Below are 20,912 nucleotides of genomic sequence, written 5' to 3'. Positions count from 1 at the left end.
GGCCCTCCAGCGGCAAAAATGTGAACTAAATTCTCGACGTTGAATCAGCGCCATCTGGTTTCGGAAAAAGGAACTAAATCATGCCAAAATTTTGGCCCTCTAGCGGCAAAAATGTGAACTAAATTCTCGACGTCGAATCAGCGCCATCTGGTTTCGGAAAAAGGAACTAAATTTGTACAAAATCGCAACCCCGAAAGAAATTAAATCAAATAAATAACCCGAAAATGAAGTTGGGTAAATTGAATAATAAGTCAGTTGCTTTTTAAGATGATTTATTTACTAAGCATAAAGTGAATACAAGTTTGTCTTACAATTATTTTGATAATGTTTTGGTCTTGTACTTATTTTAATTAATTTATAAAAAATAGAGTCAGAGGGAGTAAATATTGTATGTTTGCAATAGTCTGTGGGAGGTGCGGTAAACGAAGGACTGGTGAAACAGAAGGATTGGCATACCAACTGTGTTCTGTAGATATAGCCCTAACTGTGCACTGGGGTGCCTGGGACCCCAAAAATCTAGGTCGGTATATCATCCAGTAGTTTCCGCCAGTTTTGAATAGATGGCTCTGGTGTCGAATTTTGAAATTATGGCGGTCCTTTCAAAATACAAGATTGTCAATTTATGCTAATTTGGACTGATTTTGGAAAAAAATGGAATCAAAGGGAGTCAAAATGGTTTTTCAGTTGCGAATGCAAGGTATGGTAAAAGAGGGATTGATATAAGCGGCACGACTGTCATACCAGCTATTACACATGCAGAACTAACAATAAACTCACCTGGGGGTGTTTAGGATCCCCTGAATCATGACCCTCGAAAACAAAGGCATGTTCAGTTTATAGATCTGTAGTCACCGTGCTATTGAAATTTGCTGCAGATTTGGTCTTGGAAAGCAAAGTATCACATCTTGGTTGGGAAGAATTCAGTCCTATTCCAAATTCCTGTTGTATACGCGTTGTTGAAACCTGAAAAAGGAAACGAAATTGAAACGGCATGTCCGAGGTTATTAACCAACATGAAATTAATCAGAGCTACTGGTTCAAATGGAATGATTATCAAAATCATTTATCCGATGTAGTTAGACAACTTTTGGATGAGGATTGCATGGTGGATGTTACATTAGCAGCTGCAGGAGAACGAATTCATGCTCATCGAATAGTCCTCTGTGCTTGCAGCACTTTATTTCGAGTAAACAATTGTATTTTTCGATGTATGCTTACAAATATTGAATGAAAAATGTTAATTCATGTTTTCAAATGTTCATGAATAACTTAATAATGTAATAGTTAATATTTTTACTCATTTATTCGTACTCTTCAAGAGTTGTAGTTGTCCTGTATTTAAAAATATTATTTGTTGTGTGATCCACCTTATTCTATAATAGATAACTTTCTACTTATAACAGAAGATGTATGCTGTAGTTTATAGAAAAGCTAAACATATATATATATCATACTATATACAATTTACTTAATAATTGATCCTTTATTTGTAGGAGATATTAAGTCAAGTAAATGAAGATCATCCAACAATAATATTGAGCGACATATCTGCTCAAGACATAAAATCTATTGTAGAATTTACTTATCATGGTGAAGTAAGGGTCCCAGTTGAGAATATCAGTAGTTTGTTAGATGCTGCACGTTCTTTAAAAATATGTGGCCTTATTGAGGTTGGTTTCATTGATTATGACAAGAAATTGAATAAAAATATTCTTTTCTACATTGTTATTTATGTTTATAGATTGATGGACTTGATGAAGGTGATTTAGTAACAAACACAAAAGATTTCAATGATAATAGCGAAGAATCAACAACTATAATCAATGAGGAGACAGAAGAAAATGTTATCAATGCGTTGCAACATAGTTATGAAGAATTGGAGGATCAACAAAAGGAACAGATTACTGAGAATATCACTTTGCATAAAAAGAAGAAACGCAGACGCGATGCGACGAAAAGAGATTATAGCGATGATATGTTAGAATCTGCAATCAATGACTTAAAATCAGGTCAAACATTGATAGAAGCTTCTACTAAGCACAATATACCCCGTTCAACGTTATACATGCGTGCCAAAGCATTAGGTATACATTTAAATGCGTCAAGAAATGAATATCCAGCTGAGTGTATGAAAGCTGCTATAAATGCAGTAATTGGTTGGTATTTTAATTCTTAAATAAGGAAGTAGGTGTAAGTGTTGTGGATGCCTCTGGTGGCGGGTGCGTAGAGTATCGTTATATTCAACTTATTTTATCGCTATCCTAGGTGGATCAAGTTTACAGCATGCATCAGAAATGTTTAGTATCCCAAAAACTGTATTGTGGAGAAGGATTCAGAAAGAAGGCTATCAAATATTACGTTCTGAAATGAAAAGGTCTTATGGTTCTGACAAACGAGAAGCGGCAGTGAAAGCATTAGAAAGGGGGGAGAATCTAACAAAAGTCGCGCTTGAATTCAAAGTAATATGGTTTAATAAATTCTTAATCTATAATAGAAGTAATAAACAATTTTGCCATTATTCGAACGTTTCCAAGGTAATATTAGAAATTATGATTTTAGATTCCAAAGACTACTTTATTCAGAGATAAAGCTCGATTGGTGGACGAGGGGAAATTACCACTGTCGTTTTGGAAAAAACGTAAAACAGAGAATGAGGAATTAAAAAAGTCTCGTTTGGAAGAAGCTGTCGCCGCGTGTAAGGGAGGGAAAATGTCACAAGCTGCGGCATCCATGACTTATCATATTCCTAAAACAACTATATGGAGGCGTCTTCAACAAGATGGTAAAAAATCGGAACGATTATTAAATTCAAGAAAGCAAAGAGTAATAGATCCTAAACATAATTCAGAAACTAAAGTGCAGGAAGGTTCTGATTTTACATATTGTGAGGTATTAAAAGCTTTAAACATTTTTACCATTTATCATATGGATTTGTATAATTAAATATTGTTATTATTAATAAATTCTAATTATAGGTTTCATCAGAGATTCCTATAACTTATATAGATGAAAATAGTATACCTGAGGATTCTGTGATAATATTAACAGCAGAAGATATGGACGAACTTAATTTAGAAGAAGGACGACAAATTATTGTTAATTCCGTACGTTCTTTTTATCTATTTAATTTAATAATCATTATTTAAATTGATGCAATTTTTTTCAGGAATCAGTACAAGAATATGTTCCTTGTGCTACAAGTATTGAAGAAAATTCAAATTATTCGCAGACTGAGAGTTAGCATATAAATTCTGATCATTCATCTAAAACATAATATTGTCTTTTGTATAGTAATGTGTATGCTAATTTAGAATTATAATAATATATATACACTCGATAAGATATAAAGACTAATTTCGTAATATTTGTATATTGCAATGAAATTACTAAGAATGATCTTGATTTAATTTTATGTTCATTATTTTCTCAAACTCATATATTTAATGAATATTTATTATAATTATTTTTTTACGAACAATGTATAAGTATTATGTGTTATATTTATATGAATGTAATTAATAGAATTAATAGAAATAATTTACTGGTCTCTGATTCATTCGAATGTTGCAACAATAAACGTGTACTACGTACTACATCAAAAATAGTTTTTCTTAGAATGTTAAAAATATGTTTCTTGGTGTTTGTTTGCTAGTAATTTCTATTGTGCTACATACTACAATTAATAGCATATAATGTATTAAAATATCATATGGTTTTCTATTTGAGAAAAGATAACTAGCCAACAAATAGTAGTTTTAGGACTGTCCACGAGTATATATTGTGCGCTGTAATGAGAAATAAAGTTTGGTACTGGGGATATTTGTTGGAACGGTGGTTTGTGACCGGTAATCTGTTGCAAGAAAGAAGTGGAACTACAAAATTTCATCATATTACGTGATAATTAAACAATATCAGAAATATGGCACATCAGCTATTATTTTCAACAAGTAGATTAGAAAGATTCGTTTTAAATTCTATTTACAAAAATGGCAACATATTTCAGGTATAAATATAACCTAACATAACCTGTATTATCCATTATGATAAATTCTTCCAATAACGATTCTTGAACTATTATTTTATATGGTTTATCGGTATTAAATGTTAAAACATTTTTCCAGTTAAGAAGGTACTTATCACTGATTAGAACTGGCAATGAACCAACTACTATTGAAAGGTTACAAAAACAGTGGAGATTATGGTTGAAACCACCAAAAGGATTTGAAAAGTTTTATAAATCAAGTTATTATTTCATACTTACTAATTTACCATAAGTGATATCAATAAGTGGTAATAAAATTTATGTTTTTTATCTATAGAAGAAAGTAATTCCAATAAAACAACCGAAAAGGTTGCTGAGAAAGTTAAAGAAGGATCGTCTAAATCAGCTTCTAAGTCAGAATCATCATCTGCACGCCAGTCTCAGAAATCATCTGACAATTCTTTAGGAAATGATTTCAAACGTAATTTTCAATGGGAATATAAATGGGATGGAGGAAATAATCCATTTAAAAATAAGAATAATGAAAAAATGATAATTTTTGGCTTTGTAACAATGGGAGTGTTTTATTTATATTTGCAACATGTATCAAGTCTTGCAACAGAGATCACATGGAGAGAATTTATAACTAAGTAATTGAATTATGTTATGGTCCTTTGATATAATACGTACAGTAATTAGGTTTTCATAGTATGAATACAAATAATTTGTATTCATTTCATTTAGGTGTTTAAGCAAAGGAATTGTGAGTAAAGTAGAAGTTGTTAATAAACAATGGGTTCGTGTAAAATTATTGCCTGGACATACTGTGAATGCAAAAGTGGGTTTGTTATTAAAAAGTGTATTCTCTGTTTGTTGATTGTACAATAATTTATTTGATATATTTCATAGGATACTTTGTGGTTTAATATTGGAAGTGTTGAGACGTTTGAGAGAAATTTGGAAAGTGCACAAATTGAGCTAAACATAGAATCACATAATTACTTACCAGTACATTATAAGAATGAAGTTGAATTACGTCACATTTTAAAATTTTTACCACAGTTAGTAATATGGGGTAAGTTACCGATATTTACATATACATGTTCATTTTTTCATTTGTTTCTTTCGCTAATCGCAATGTTTCTTAAATGTAGGGGTTCTGTTTTTCTTATTCCGAAAGTCAATGGCACAGTTTGGTAGAGGAAAGAAAGGACTATTTGGTTCAGTAATGGAATCAACTGCAAAATTAATAAATTCTAAAGATATTGGTGTTCGATTTAAGTAAGTTGGTAAAGATAATGTTAATCAATGTTATATCATTTCAGGTAATTAATCATAAATTGTAAACAATTTTTTTCTACTCTGGGCTTTTTCTAGAATACATAGAATGGCATGAGAAAAGATAAAGCAAGAGGAATTAAATAGCAATAACGTAATTTATAATATAAATTACAGGGAATTATTGGAACAATGTAGTCTGTTTAGAGAGTAGGAAAAGATTGTATGCAATTGTTCAACATTCTTTAAGGATATTGGAGTAATTTTTCAGTTATCACTTATGTTAATATAAAATTATTATCCGTGTTTCTCTGTATATTGTGAAAATCTAGGGATGTTGCTGGCTGTGAAGAAGCAAAAATTGAAATCATGGAATTCGTAAACTTTTTAAAAAATCCACAACAGTATGTTGAACTTGGTGCTAAAATTCCTAAAGGCGCCATGTTGACGGGTAATGATATAACTATATATAATTTTTCTTCATGTTATATAACTGTATACCTGATGTGTTAATTAATATATTTTATAGGTCCACCTGGTACAGGCAAAACACTGTTAGCTAAGGCTACAGCTGGTGAAGCGAACGTTCCTTTTATCAGTGTGTCAGGTTCCGAATTCCTGGAAATGTTTGTTGGCGTCGGTCCATCGAGAGTTCGTGATATGTTCGCAATGGCACGAAAGCATGCCCCGTGTATATTGTTCATTGATGAAATTGATGCTGTTGGAAGAAAAAGAGGTGGACGAAATTTCGGTGGTCACTCGGAGCAAGAAAACACACTTAATCAACTTTTAGTAGAAATGGATGGTTATTATTATAATAGTTGACATCAAACATCAGTTTTAAATTCAGCATTTAATTAATCATTATTTTCTTTCTTCTTCTTCTTTAGGATTTAATACGACTACCAACGTAGTGGTTTTAGCGGCAACTAATAGGATAGATATTTTAGATAAAGCATTATTACGACCTGGAAGATTTGATAGACAAATTTACGTTTCCGCGCCAGACATTAAGGGAAGAGCATCTATTTTTAAAGTACATTTAGGACCTTTGAAAACTACAGTAGACAAAGATCAGTTAGCTAGAAAAATGGCTTCCTTAACCCCTGGATTCACCGGTATGAGAATGATTTGAAGGTAGTGAAGTTTTTCAAAAAAGTGTTGTTTGTACATAGATTGTTTTAGGTGCTGATATTGCTAATGTATGCAACGAAGCGGCTTTAATAGCGGCCCGAGACTTGAACGATAACATTCAAATAAAACATTTTGAACAGGCCATTGAAAGAGTGATTGCAGGCATGGAGAAGAAAACGAATGTTTTGCAACCTGAGGAGAAAAAAACAGTTGCATATCACGAGGCTGGGCATGCGGTAGCAGGTTGGTTTCTACAATACGCGGATCCACTGTTGAAGGTATAATTTCTCACTCATCGCGAGCAACCTTTATTTAATTTAATTTAGGTGAATCATTATATTACTTGTGACAGGTTTCCATAATTCCTCGCGGTAAAGGTTTAGGTTATGCCCAGTATTTACCACACGAACAGTATCTTTATACAAAAGAACAGTTGTTCGATAGAATGTGTATGGCACTTGGAGGACGGGTATCAGAAGAGATATTTTTTGGTCGCATAACAACAGGAGCACAAGATGATTTACAGAAAGTACTGTTCTATTTAAATAACCTTTTCTCAGATATTATTATATTTATTAAAAATTCATTTATACTAATATAAAAGATTTTGTTTATTACCAGGTAACTCAAAGTGCATACGCTCAGGTCATTCAGTTCGGTATGAACGAAAAAGTTGGTAATGTTAGTTTTCAAATGCCACAACAGGGTGATATGACATTTGATAAACCATATTCCGAACATACGGCACAGCTAATCGACGTTGAAGTACGTGAGTTAATCGAAAGGGCGCATGTTCATACGCGTGAACTACTTACAAAACACAAGGACAACGTAAGCAAGGTATGGAATGTTAATTTATATAATTTATAATTACTTCATACTGAACTGAATAAGTGAAATATTTTGTATTCTCTTTAGGTTGCTGAACGGTTATTGAAACAAGAAATTTTAAGTAGAGATGACATGATAGAATTGCTTGGACCTAGACCGTTCCCTGAAAAGTCAACGTACGAACAGTTTGTCGAAGGGACAGGTTCGTTCGAGGAAGATACCAGCTTACCAAAAGGTTTACAGGAATGGAATAAAACAAAGAAATCTGATAAGGAAGAGAAAGAAGTTCCTCCATCGTCGGACGCAGTTTCAGATAGCAGTTCTCAAAATCAACCGCACCAGCGATTATAATTATAATACTATCATGGATTATAGCTTGTTAAGTATTTTGTATTATAGTTTGAAATATATAATTGTAATAAGTAGTAATATATGAGTGTGCATTCGATTGCATCGATTGTATAGATCATATTTACAATGTGTATAAGCTGTTCAAGCTTAAAAGTTATTCAAAAAATTAGCAACTATTTTGGAAAAAACCTCTATCTTTTTACACCGATTTAGTATTGCTTGTACTCATCGCCACCGTAACTATTGATTATTAATCAACGGAGTTTTTTTATAATGAAAACCAAGTTGTATAAAAGTACGTAATATAAACTATTAAAATTTTTGCAGTACTGTATTTATAAATTTTGCGCGATAACATTTTATGCAGAGTGTAAAATAAGGGTACAAGGGACATGTAACTTTTATTGTTCAGATATAATTGTATAAAGAGTAATTATTTTGTTAAAATCGTGACATTGTTTTTTCTTTTTTTTTCTTTTTCAAGACTAAAATAAATGACAACAACAAATGACATCAGTTTTTTTTGCAACGTATAATTAATAAAGTTTACAAATGTAGTGCAATTAAATTGTTTTTATCCTTAAATACTGTAAGTACATTGATAACCTGTTACGTTACTGTTTCCTTTTATCACTAATTGTTGAGTTTTATTTTGGCGAAATCTTTGGTGAAGCCCAATTAAAAATAATGCGTGTACGAATGTGCATAAATTAGACATCGTTTAATAAAAATGAAACGAAAACAGTTCTACTTTGTTTTCTTTCCTGTATACTAAAGGTTCATATATATTTATGATGGAAATTTAAAAAAAAAAAAAAAAAAAACGACGAAGGTCTTTTTCGTCGGTAAGATTTTTAACATTTCATCTCTGTACACGTTTATGTCGTGGGGTTTTCTAAAACTAAATTATTTTAAATTATAATAACATCATTCAACAACAAAACAGTTATCGATTAAAGATAACTAACAAATTGCAGGTTAACAACTTCCGGTGGATAAGAGACACCGGAAGTATGCATTTAAAACGAGAGTAAGTTGCGTCGAAGGATATGAATAATGTAGACCTTCGTTCAATTTTTTTCTCTTCCTATCTCTCTCTTTATCTCTCTCATACAAACTTACACACATACGCAGTATTCGTGAAGTCAGAACATTTAAAAACGATTTTTCATAAGGTAAGCTTTGAGCTCGTTTAGACGTAGGTTTAAACAAATCGGATGTGCATGCATCTCGATATATTCACTATCAGTCTTGGGATTTTTTTTTTAAATTTATTTTATGAGCCGAGACGCTCTTGGGAATATTGTTTGAACGTTCAAAGAAAAGTACCGGATTGAAAAATTTGCTTGTTTTTATTTTGACGCGCCTTTTATGTAATTCTTTTTTTTTTTTAAATCAATTAGACGTATTTATTCAGGATTAAAGAAGTTATGTAATAGATCTTATATACATGTTCGCATATTGAACGGAACGAACTACACTATTATAAAAGTTTCAAATATAAAAAAAAAGTTTCACGTTTTAAAAAGCGCGCGCATAAAAATAGTTTCCAAACAGCATTTCTCAACCCATAATCGTTTGGATTAGTTTTTGTTTCTCGTGCACAAGTTGTGTTACGAAAAGATTGGCAAAGATATTTGCACATTTGTTTTTCGTGCAATACTTACATACGTGTAAGATTTTATAAAAAATGCTCTCTTCAAATATCAAAAGAAAGGCGTACAATTGGAACGAGTGAAATGTTATTTCCGATCGATATCAAAACAGTTTCAAACAAAAATCACGTGACGCACAACATATAACGTCAGTAGGTACACTCACGGTCAAATCAGGCTTCCCCAGAAGAAGCGATACCTTACGTTACAACCCTTACCCATGGGCATCCTCGGAGAGAATGACGATGCAGGGGAGAAGGTCCCGTATATATAGATCCGTGGCGCCCCACCACTCGTATGTAAAGGTTTACGCGGGAAAATTTGAATTACCATTTACCTTATTATTTATATTTCTCAGTTATATACTAAATTCTATAATATATAATAATTAAAAATTGTATTATTTTGTTTCTATATTACTATTAATTATTAGTATCGTCGAAATGAAGATTTTAAGAATTCCTGTTTCCCCTACATCGCCATTTTTTCTGATCGCGAATGTTCACGAATCATTAAAATTCTTATTCCGCTTTGTATTGCAGATTAGCACCTTAATTGTTCCATTTATTGAGTTTCTGTGATTCTTCGAAGCAATCGATCATCGAATCATAATGACATTTTGGCACCAACACGATTCGCGCATCGGTAAAAATACTGTTTCGCTTGGATTGCTATAGTGGTTTGAATTTTTTTTATAGAAACAATTTGAAAGATAAAAATCATTTACTTTTCAATTTGTTGCAGAATCCTCGTCGACGCGCAATTTGAAAAGAAACAGAGGAAAATTTCGAGGTTAAGAAAATGGTTAAAAAACATTATCGTGGGTCATGTAAGCCGACCATAGATTGCACATTTCACTAATTCTTTCTCGACGTTTGTCGCTATATCTTTGATCCCAAGACAGCGTTTTTTTTTCTTCTCATCTCTCAAGTGGCAAATATTCTCAGTGTTTCTACAAAACTATAATATTTATCAAGTAGGTATTTATAAGTTCCGAAAGTTTACCATTAAACTTAGCTCGCTAAGTCACTAATCAAATATATCATACAATCACTAAATTATTGCTTTGTCGTACCTTGTATCACACTAATCTAAACTCTATGTTTTTTCTTTACTTTACGTTTTTCCCTTTTTTTTTGTCATCTTTTCCTCTTTTTCCTCATTTTTTTTTGTCCTTTTCACAAAAGCCAGGTTTACTGATGATCATGCCTGCTTCTCTCCTGGTTTATTGTTTTTCTTTTTTTTTTTACATTTTTCAGCTCGTTCCGCTGGTTCAGCGTGCGCGCGCGTATGTGAATGTGAAACGATTCCGACGGCATTAGTTTACGTGCAGTTTTCGTACTTATCGACTCTGCATGAAACTCGAGCGAAATTCTAAATTATCGTGTATACGGAGGTGAGCTCGGATCGCGCTCTAATTAATTTCATAATTGCATTTATTAAAGGTTAACCTATTTCTTATCCGTGGCCCGCAAATTACCCGTTCAACGTGCAATGGATAATTTATTTTTCACGTTCCCCTGCCTCGCAACGAATAACGTCGTTCTAACCTACAGATTTAGAAAACCTTGAAAACGAAGCGGAAGTCTGATCGATAATAATCGCAAGATCCGTGAAACGGTATCAATCTATGGTAAAGACTCTCGAGGCATAAGGAAGGTTAAATACGTGTATACAGTGTAAGCATTAAATTACGATTTCAATCTCGAAAGTACTAAAGGAAATGAACAATTGTACGAGCTAGACGGATTAAATCATTCATTTTCTCGTTTTCCAGGCGACTGGTGCGGCAACGTTTTGAAATTAATCAGAGGCAATCGTTGCCGCGAAAATGTTTCTGCGTAGAACATGTTCGACTAACATACATGGTACATACACATATACACATAGCATATCGTGCGCCTGTCCCCTAGGAAATTAATTAATTAATTAAGTTACATGTACACGGACAATAATTTTTGTCACGTTGTTTTTCGTTGTTCTCTTTTTTTTTAACCGTGTTAACAGCAAGCTCTGTGCTTATTTCTCGTTTGATCTTTCCCTGTTTCACTTTTTCCATCGATTTCCGTTGTATATCGACAACGTGTATCAGCACGAAAGCGATATCAATTACATTTAACGCTGTTTTAAGAGCGCCACGGTTTCGGCGTACAGTTTATGTTTTAAGTACTTTGGTCCTCTGTAGAATCTTTTAATATTTAATTAAGCGACGCGTCGAAACGATAATATCAGCCTTTCGCCACGATAGAACTATGAAAAGAATCTCTTCTCGTTTTTCATTAATGTACTTATCCATCGGGCAAACTTTACATCTACGGGGCAATAAGTATCCTTTCATTATATCAACGGTACCGTTTAATCGTGCTTGGGAAGGGTCGGTTGCTTTTTATCTACTAGAAAATTCTGTTAAGCGAGGCTTCGTGACGGTAACGAGTACGACGCAACTCCGGGCAATTAGCTATGATGTAAAGGAAAGAAGGAAATAAATGAAAACGAAACGATACGGTGTCTGGCGTTAAAAAAAAAATTGTCACGAATATAGATCAATTACCCGTGATAAGGCGTTTAAGTAACAAGAGTGTGCTTTAGCTTAACAAGATAGATTTCCTTTGGATTATATAAATTAATTAAGCTGACCTGTTGCAAACAGTCGAGTTACCTCGAACCATACAACACAGGGTGTTCTCAAATTAAGGATAAGCTTTTACATTTATAGGGTGTTAAAAAATTCCCTGAAGACCTCTACACCGTTGGATAGATCACGAGAAATCGAAGCGAAAAGTTCTCTACCATTTTTCGATGGGATCACTAGTTTAGCCACGTTTCGTTGTTGAAAATTGAAAAATTGAAAAGTGGCATGACATGCGGAGTAGGGAACTAACCTCCTGTGCCGCTGATGAGCCGCGCCGCTGTGCGTCGCACTTACGCATGCGCCGCTGTGCATCGCACTTACGCATGCGCGGCTGTGCATCGCACTTACGCATGCGCCGCTGTGCGTCGCACTTACGCATGCGCCGAGAGTCTAGTGGAGACTCAATTTGGTCAATATTTTCAATTTTCAACAACGAAATGTGGCTAAACTACTGATCCCATCGAAAAATGCTACAGAACTTTTCGCTTCGATTTTTTGTGATCTATCCAACGGTGTAGAGGTTTTTAGGGATTTTTTAATACCCTGTATATTGCTGTGATCTTTTTGTCGGTAATCCGAGGACACCTTGCCTCTACGAAAGAAACGCTAAGCGTATTTAATTTTTTAAAATACCCTGTTCTAGGTCAGTGCAATTCTTGTTTCGTGACTGAAGATTTTAAGCATCGCTCGGACCATCGTCGTACACGTGCACGATTTCTCATTGGTTCGATCGGAAATTGTTAGCGCAACAGCCGATAGAAAGAAGCGTGTTTCATATCCCGGACAAAAGCACAAGAAGCTCTCCTCTGGACCGAGAAACGTACGAGGCATGATCGTCCTTGGTCCTGGCTTAAATCGTATTTCAATATCTAAAAAATAGTGTCGACTGTCCGTTAATATCGTTAATAATTACCACCTCTTTTTTCATTTTTCTTTTTTTGTATTTTTTTCTCTGTTTGCGTTCAAGTACACTACGGCGACGATCTAACGTTAGTTTGTATTCGCGAGTTCAGTTCTGCGGCTTGCGATACCGTTTCTCCCCCGGCTCGTTCAATGAATTCCACGCGTTATCGTGTCCTTTCTCTGTCGAGAAAAGCGTCGAGGAAATCGCGTCGGCAAGCCCCGAAGCTGCGCTATTCATTTCGAGAACATCTTTGAAACGGCGAAACGTTCGTCGACAACGGCAACGAACCGAAAGCCTTTCGCCGTACGAGGCGAGCCGACGATCGTCGTCGAAATTTCACTCTGTCACGCGACCAACAAAATATGTATATACGAAATAGAGTAAAATTTAACGTACTAAGAGAGGAGGTGAATTTTCGATCTCCTCCGTCGAGCGACGGAGCAAGAGCTCTAGAGAGAATTATCCGCTTCTGTGATAATTGATGAAGTTGAAAATCTATGTCGACGATGATTAAAAAGTTTCCCTGCACCGCGGTTCGTTGCCGCAACGCGGAACGATTCGCCTCGAGATAACGTTACAGTTCATTATCCTTTGTTTTTATTATTGACTATCGTTACGAGGTTAACTCTAATTAATTAGAGATTCGATTGACTGTCGAGTATCGTAATACAGCGTGAAGACGAGACTGTTTCTTTTTTTTTTTTAACTGTGGATAATAATAATTCGTTAAAGGGTGCGACGAAATTGCGTACGACCTACTTTAACCAGATCGATTCTTGTTTCAACGAATCAGGACAAGAAATACTGCTAATGTCCCGTAGAAACGAACGCACAGAACGATATCAGGATAACGCTGTTCCCTTTTTCTTCATTTTTTTTTTCATTAGAGCTCAGTCAGAACCAGACTCGCTTAACTCGTACGAATGAAAACGATCACGAAAAAATATAAATGTAACGATCGCCATGACTAGGAACCTTACGCTTAAATGCTAAATCATTTAATAAGAACGTGAAAAAATAACGGGATTTATGTACAAGTCAACAGCCACGAGGTTTAATAATCTAAGTCTTATTAGAAAGCGTTAGGCAAGTCTATTTCTGACTTTAAAACTTATTTATTAAGCAACGCGCAGGTGATTCAGAACGATAGCCTGTTTAATATATCTTCTGAATCACTCGCGGGTTGATCTATGCATTTTACAACTTAAACACCGCTAAAGCTCTCCGGTTCGCGTCCTTTAAATTACTCTACGCGAATAAACCGATTTACACGCAATTCATTCGTCAACCCTATTTCGTCTCTAATCGCTGAAAATGTCTCGTACCAAAATATCTCTACGTGATATAAAAAACGCGGTTTTTCACGATGAAAGCAACACACGGACGAACGAAATGAAAATTTCCACCCTGACTATATACGCCTGCCCCCTTATCGTAGGGCAACCTAAGATAAAACGATACATTTCAAGCGTAGCTCGCTGACTAGAGGGTAAGTCTCTTCATCTTCTTCTTCTTCTCCTCTTCCTCAGTTTATTTTTCTCTTTGGTTTTCCATTGACCAGACAATTTTATTTTATTTTATTTCATTGCTCGGCATTCCTCTTGTTCCTTCTGTTTTTCAAGTCGTGCCTTACTCGACGAGGAAATACTAAATTAATATCACATGGACAATTTGGAGTCTTCAAGTACTTTGGATATAATTAAACGAGTAGATTAAATAGACTAGAAGGAAATAACGCGTTACGACTAGGATAGCGATTGAAAGAGCATATGGACTAGAAATCATCGGAACGAAGATGGTCTAACGTTTACATTCGACGATTGAAAGCGACGGAATCGCGATTCAGTTCGCGTATTTAACAATGAGGAAATTACAGGAGGACGTTCTATAATTCAGGGAAGCAGAACGAGCGACCCTTTTGCCACCGAATGGTCATTCCTGCATTCAACAGGTGGTCCAGTTCACGTGAAATGTTGATGAAAACCTTCGACGTGTGCCCTCTGCCCCTCTCTACCTGCATTGTACGCCGACGGCGTCGATAGAACTTTCGGAAAAACGACGCTTCCCAGACGTCTCGAGGAAATTTCTAATTTGGGAGAAAAGTTTTCGCCTAACCGTCCACCACGAATCGGCCATTTTCCATACAGAATATTAGAACGAAACATTTAAGTAGCATTTTTACCTTTATCTAACGAAATTCAGGTACGCTGTTTATCCTAAAATCCAGGTAAACGATCAAATAAAATATCTTAAATCAACTAATCGAATAAAGTACAAAGTGTTTGCTGTTCCAGGTAAAGAGAATAGACACAGGTTTCTTATAAAACGAAGAAGACAAGATAAAAGGATGATCGTGGCCAAGTTTGTCCAAAGTTTCGAGTATCGAAGAGGATAAAGTAGTTAACGATAAAAGCTTGAGAATCCGAAGCTGTTTATGTCTATCCTCGAAAAAGCTCTTTGATTCTCGACCCGATCGTCGTATCGAAATGAATTTTACTCACAAATTGATGGTCCCTCGATAGTATTGCATCAATTCGGCTGTAGCCGCATTTACCGAAAAAGCCTCGTCGATTCTTAATCGCGAGCAAGCATTAGGAACGAACGATTGCCGTTTCGTTTCGTTTCCCTCGAGTTTCGAATATCGATTACCAGACGGTGAACGGATTTCCGTTGAGTGCGGAGGGACAAGAGGAATGCCGTTTGAATCGCATCGTGTCCGCGATCGATGCCAAGAAAATCGCCGTTCCTTTTAAGCGTAGCCTTAAACAGTATCCCTGTATGTACGTTCAAAACACTTTCTCCTCTTTCTTTGGAATTTTAACCCCTTCGGATCTTCTTCCTTTCTCTGATTATAAAATCCAAGGGGATGAAATTCCCAGTCGTTTCTAACGAACCGTTTCTTTTTTTTTTCACATGGACCGTGAATTTAATGAACCATCGTTCGCTTACCCATATCCAGATCGCGTCGGATGCCGTACGACGATGAAGATTTCTGTTCGAAAGGCGAAAGATCACCTGTGGCATCAACGATGACGACAAGAAACGCTCGATTGCCTCGCTTCACGGACCTTCCTCCTCGTGTGTAGTTCTGAACTTCGATGCTCTCGAAAAGTTTTCGAGGAAGTTGAAGCAAGGAATTCCACCGTCGTCGCTGAAGTTATCGAATTGACCCATCGTCCAGGAAGGTTTTACGCTTCTTTCACGCGAACCTGACTGAAAGAGAAAAGTTGGTACATGAATCAGTCCTTGAATAACTAGTAAAAAAGAAAGTAAAAGAAAATATAAAATTAACTATTCATATCTAAAATTTTAAGACCATGTTATATCTCAGGGGTCAACTATACCCAAGAGGTACAGTCGCGGCGAAAAGAACGCAAACTAAAATCAAAATTAAAATATCTTCGTCGAGGTATCCACCGACTCACCGGATGAAGATCAAAGACCCCAGCGTCGACAAGCGTCCATCGAAAAGGAACACGGTTACTGGGGCGTATCGACGTCGTTGCTGCTCTCGTCGTTCTCCCTCTGGCATGCCGATTCCAGGTGTTTGTTCAGGTAGGACTTGAGCGCGAACGACTTGTGACACTTGTGACATTCGTAGTTCTTATCGGCCGAGTGGGTCTGCATGTGGGCGCGCAGGTTGGACCGATCGGCGAACGCCTTGCCGCAGTGGGCGCAACCGTATGGCTTCTCCCCGGTGTGACTTCTGAGATGACCTTGCAGTAACCAAGGCCTGGAGAACATCTTGCCGCAGACGCCGCAACTGTGCGTCAACTTGTGTGTCAACACGTGCATCGCCAGGGCGGGCATGCTCACGTACGCCTTGCCACAGTGGATGCACTTCTTCGCCGACTGGGAGTCGATGCTGCGATGGGTTTGCTTGTGCCGCGACAGGTTCGAGGATGTTGCGTATTGTTTACCTGGAAAAAGGTGAATTTTCACAGTGAATTTGACAAATTACAATACGTAACCCGAACACGTACCACACTCGCAACAGACGTAGCGACCGATCTTGGACGTCTCCGGTGTCTCGATGGGTTCGGTCTCCTGGTTCTTCTGACTGGGCGCGATCTTCTTGTTCTTCGACCTTCCATCGGCCACCAGTAGAGTGTCATAGGTATAACTGGCCGGTTTTACTTCCGTCTGCTCGGTCACCGTCTGTACCTCCTTGTCCTTTTGGCTGGGCTGCGAATTGGGATTGTTGTTCTCTATGTCGCTGCTGCACTCGGAGGTAGGGGGCGTGAGCGGTGGCGCAGTCTCGATGGGCTGGTGTTGTTGAAGCTGCTGTTGCTGCAGCGGTGGCGGTTGCGGCGGTTGCTGGGCAACGATCGGCGTGCACGGGATGGACGGTGTGCTGTAGGTCAGCAGGATCTCCTGCACCGGCGACAGAGGTATGAACACGCTGCCCGTTTGCTGAACGATCGTCGCGCTTGGCTCGTAGATGATGCTCGCGGTGGGTGGTTGCTGTTGTTGGTGATGGGTGTACACGGTGGAGCTGGCTAAGTCGATGGTGTTCACTTGGTAGATCGGTTGGTCCGGTTGGTAGACGGTCATCTCTTGGATGTCGGTCGCGGGAGTCTCGATTACGCTTTGTGGTCCGATGGCGACGCTGGGAGGTGGCAAGGGTGGCAGAGACCTCGACAATTCTAACAGATCATGAGCGGCTTCCGTTTCGGCTGCGGAACGATCTTTGAACATCGAGGACGCGTAGTTGGTCACGACGACGTTGCAATCGGACCCTATCCTCGATTCGGACGTCGAATGATTGGTGCTTTCTTCCAGATGATACGGCGTCGCTGTACTCGAAGGAGGAGACGGCTCTCCCGGTGGTAAATGATGAAGCACGCTCATCTGTTGTTCCGTGACTGTACTGGACGGCGATCTGGGTGCGGTGAACGGTAACGCGGACGTCACCATTGTCGTATTCTCGACGCTGGAACCGATGGACTCTGTTGCTGCTGGGATAATTATTGAGGAGGAACCTGTGGTACAGGTAATCACCGTCGTCGTCGTCGTCTCTGTCCGTGCGGCGATCGCTGGAGCTTCCGTCGCGACGATGATGGCATTGCTCGATGCGTTCGACGTGGATGTCGCGTTCCCATTGCTCGGCTCGTTTAGCCTCTCCCTGGATACCTCTTGCTCCGCTGTTTTCCTTCCTGTCGTCGCTCTCGTTTCCTGGGACTGCGCGCTCAGGTACTCTGCAATCGTAAAAAAAAAAGGATTTCTCTTTAAAATCTTAATACCCGTATCATTTTCACAGTTCTACTCCTCAAGTGCAGACCCCTAGTGGCGTACTCCGAACTTGAAAGAAGAAAATAAACTGATGCAAGAAAATAATTGCCGAAGCCACGAGACTGTTGGAAACACGGCAAGAAGCATCGATCAATCTTAACGCTTCGGGAGTAGCAATTAAGCTCGAAAAGAGCGAGTTCTCGGAAGAGAACGAGAGGAATCCCTCTCGTTCGCGAGATTCAATAAACCCGGCGACTGGAATTTCGTTTGTAGCGGGAAAACTTTACTCGGCAACCAGCGTAGACTGGCTACCGAGCCGTTTTTATTTCTTCGAAAAGAAACGTAATAGAAAGGTCGAGGAAAAGGGGGCGAAAAAGGATCGTCAGCCCCTTCTTTTTTCTTTCTTTTCTTTTTTTTTCTTCTTTCTCCCCTTCGTTCGCGACAATGCGATATTAACGAGACACCTGACGAGTAGCGTGTAACTCGATTTCTTAATTTGACTTTTTAATCGAGATTTAACGAGCGAACACGAAAGACGAGGAACTCTAGCTGGTGTTGTAGACGTGGCAGTGAACGGTGTCGAAGCTGGTGGTTGAAGTGGCGCGGGCACGACGGCATGGGGCGGGGGGGATTATGACGGCAAGCATGTTGGAAAGGAGGTCAAAGGGGATGAGTGGATGGCTAAGGAAAGTGTACGACCGAGCGGATATAAAATTTCACGATAACTCGGTTATGAAACTGCGCGTTTCGTTCGAGCAAGCACCGCTTCTGCCAGAGGACCACCAGCTCTTTTAGTCTTTTCAAAGTGCACCCAGTTGTTCCGTTGTTATTCACCTGCGTTTAGTCACCGGATGACTTTCATTGTTGAATTTAAAATTGATTAAAGAAAATGTAAAAAATTATTGTAAAATTATTCTCCTCCTAATTAGAGATTTACTTTTGTTGCTAATTTGCTTTCGATTGGCCTGGTTCGACTAGAAAGCTGGCGCAGCCGTGTGCAGGCATTGTAACGAGTCTTAAGTGCGGTCTTTGTAGCTCCATTAACGTCTCCGGCACAAGTTTCGCATGACACTTTCTCATTCACTCGATTACGAACACGAGGCATAAACCGAGCCTTACAAAACGGGGCCGTCGCTTGAAACGCCGCCACCGGCAACGACAATTCAGACAATTAATGTAGCTTTGCCCCGCGACGAGTAATGCGTTTACCGCGAATTGCACCAACGTACCTAGAAATTGCCACCTCCGCCACGTTTCGCGCCTCCCCGTTTACGTTTTTCTTTAAGCACCATCGTATTTCTCTTTGCGAGTTTCATTTTGAAAAAAATTGTATTCACGATCGTGCGCTTTTTAAATTATATCTCAGTTAATTAGCGAGGATTGTTCGTTAATAACGACGCGGTACTCTGTTTTAATTCTGACCTCGTATTAAACTAAAGAATTCAATTTTCGTTATAAATTATTCGAGATTTATGAAATATTTTCGAGCAACGGGTGCAGACGATTTTTCGTTGGTTTTTCTTTGCTGCGACGAAACGCTCGCTCCTGCAGCGCGCCGACACGGGACGAACGATATATGGCTAGAGGGTGAATCAATACCACGGACATTCCGAACAAATAGCAACATTCGCATTAATTGAACGTAATAGCTGCGGCTAAAATATTGATCATTATTATTTGCTCGGTAAGACTAATAGTTAGATATCTTTCCGATTTTTCTTTGCTATGTAAGCAGCACTGGAGGTCGGATCTCTTTAAGGTCCGCGCTTTTGGTCCGTATAAATACCACACCATTTTGTACCATTTAAACGATGAAATAATATTCAAAGGGTACCATAAATGCGTGTATAATGATATTATAAACCTGTCCATCATGGACCACCGGAGTAGCTGATTTAATTACGGTAAGAGGGGTTATAATCATAAGAGCGGTCGTACCTTGAGCAACAGGGGGTGCAACGCTGCCTTCTATGGGCGAGACTGGTATCTGCATGGTGGTTGGCGATGGCGGGCTCCTTCCACGACCCCAGCTTTCGAATCCTCTGGCAACGCTGCTTATGTACTTGTTGCACAGGGCCTTCTTCACCATGTAACAGCGCGGCATCTTGCCCTCCTCTTTCTTCTCTTATCTTCGATCAAAAAAATTTAGCGAAAAGCTCGCGGATAACCGAGCTGCTTCAACGTCCGCGCGATTTTACGGCTCTTCGGTGTAGACGGTTTACGAAACACCGAGTGGCGCATCAAGTCTCGACACAAGTTTCCTATTTCTGAATTATTTATCGTCCCAGCTTCACTGATCGAAGAGGATCCTTCGAGGTACGTTGGAGAACAGACGACGGTCCTTTTGGTCGATGTAAAATATCGTCCTGGTGGTCTCCGTGGAGGCCACCAGGAACCGGAGATGCGATTCGATTCTCTGACGAATTTCTTTCAACCTAAGTAGTTGTTCCTCATGGTTCACTGCATCCTCCTCCTCCTCCTCGGGTCTCCCTTAGACGATTAACCAAAACGCGATTGAATTTTTCGTTTGGTCCTCTCTCGCGGGTGGATCTCTTCGGAAGAACAATCCTCGTTCAACGCTGTTGATGTCGCATCGATTCAGGTTATGCGCCACTTCCGTCCGGTGAGTCCGGCGAAGAGCAGCTCTAGCGGAAACGTCGATTCCGATCAGAGGTTATCGCGGCGCGATTGAGGGGGCGGTTATTTTAATTCTAGATGTCGTTGCACGATCGCTTACAAAACAGCTCCGTATCTATACGTCTATCTTATATGCCTTTTCTATAGACACGCGTCACGCGCGTGTGTGTGTGTGCCTCTCTCTATATATATCTATAGATACAGGTGTATACGTTTTATATTAAAATATCTTTCGGCGAAGCGAGTGTCAGTCGAAACTCATCGAGTCCAAGCGGC

General features: G+C 38.4%; 3 protein-coding genes across 4 annotated transcripts; 2 read left to right on the top strand and 1 right to left on the bottom strand.

Annotated features, from left to right (window-relative positions):
• Nucleotides 1–255: 255 nt before the first annotated feature.
• Nucleotides 256–20,885, bottom strand: LOC114872306 (fez family zinc finger protein erm-like). 2 transcript variants are annotated; one of them, XM_046285830.1, is made up of 6 exons: nt 19,938–20,885; nt 16,751–17,965; nt 16,193–16,687; nt 9,398–15,980; nt 778–963; nt 256–596 (listed from the first exon to the last, which is right to left on the bottom strand). In XM_046285830.1, exons 1-3 carry the CDS (start codon nt 20,101–20,103, stop codon nt 16,248–16,250), a joined length of 1,821 nt encoding a protein of 606 aa, XP_046141786.1. In that variant the 5' UTR covers nt 20,104–20,885; the 3' UTR covers nt 256–596; nt 778–963; nt 9,398–15,980; nt 16,193–16,247. The 2 variants fall into 2 exon arrangements, 1 of the variants encoding a protein (XP_046141786.1); XR_003788748.2 differs by lacking the exons at nt 9,398–15,980; nt 16,193–16,687; nt 16,751–17,965; nt 19,938–20,885 and adding an exon at nt 3,022–3,109.
• LOC114872311 (protein abrupt-like) lies at nt 962–3,470 on the top strand. The gene is made up of 7 exons (XM_029179402.1): nt 962–1,186; nt 1,494–1,670; nt 1,742–2,156; nt 2,266–2,459; nt 2,560–2,889; nt 2,976–3,104; nt 3,167–3,470. The coding sequence occupies exons 1-7, from the start codon at nt 992–994 to the stop codon at nt 3,239–3,241; spliced, it is 1,515 nt and encodes a 504-aa protein (XP_029035235.1). The 5' UTR covers nt 962–991; the 3' UTR covers nt 3,242–3,470.
• Nucleotides 3,794–7,902, top strand: LOC114872303 (AFG3-like protein 2). The gene is made up of 13 exons (XM_029179387.2): nt 3,794–4,003; nt 4,122–4,242; nt 4,320–4,632; nt 4,727–4,820; nt 4,892–5,057; nt 5,137–5,263; nt 5,593–5,711; nt 5,790–6,065; nt 6,151–6,378; nt 6,446–6,672; nt 6,747–6,923; nt 7,016–7,234; nt 7,313–7,902. Exons 1-13 carry the CDS (start codon nt 3,920–3,922, stop codon nt 7,574–7,576), a joined length of 2,415 nt encoding a protein of 804 aa, XP_029035220.1. The 5' UTR covers nt 3,794–3,919; the 3' UTR covers nt 7,577–7,902.
• Nucleotides 20,886–20,912: the final 27 nt, after the last annotated feature.

The sequence above is a fragment of the Osmia bicornis genome, chromosome 5 (assembly GCF_907164935.1).
Source record: "Osmia bicornis bicornis chromosome 5, iOsmBic2.1, whole genome shotgun sequence".
In the NCBI taxonomy this organism is placed as follows: Eukaryota; Metazoa; Arthropoda; class Insecta; order Hymenoptera; family Megachilidae; genus Osmia; species Osmia bicornis.
This window is presented reverse-complemented; position numbering and strand designations above follow the sequence as displayed.

Coding starts and splice junctions, on each gene's coding strand:
- LOC114872306 (XM_046285830.1), bottom strand. CDS start 20,103: ATGCCGCGCTGTTACATGGTGAAGAAGGCCCTGTGCAACAAGTACATA. Junction 17,966..19,937: donor TGCACCCCCTGTTGCTCAAG/GTACGACCGCTC, acceptor TTACGATTGCAG/AGTACCTGAGCGCGCAGTCC. Junction 16,688..16,750: donor CTACGTCTGTTGCGAGTGTG/GTACGTGTTCGG, acceptor ACCTTTTTCCAG/GTAAACAATACGCAACATCC.
- LOC114872303 (XM_029179387.2), top strand. CDS start 3,920: ATGGCACATCAGCTATTATTTTCAACAAGTAGATTAGAAAGATTCGTT. Junction 4,243..4,319: donor TGAAAAGTTTTATAAATCAA/GTTATTATTTCA, acceptor TTTTATCTATAG/AAGAAAGTAATTCCAATAAA. Junction 6,066..6,150: donor ACTTTTAGTAGAAATGGATG/GTTATTATTATA, acceptor CTTCTTCTTTAG/GATTTAATACGACTACCAAC.
- LOC114872311 (XM_029179402.1), top strand. CDS start 992: ATGTCCGAGGTTATTAACCAACATGAAATTAATCAGAGCTACTGGTTC. Junction 1,671..1,741: donor AAATATGTGGCCTTATTGAG/GTTGGTTTCATT, acceptor TTATGTTTATAG/ATTGATGGACTTGATGAAGG. Junction 2,157..2,265: donor TGCTATAAATGCAGTAATTG/GTTGGTATTTTA, acceptor TCGCTATCCTAG/GTGGATCAAGTTTACAGCAT.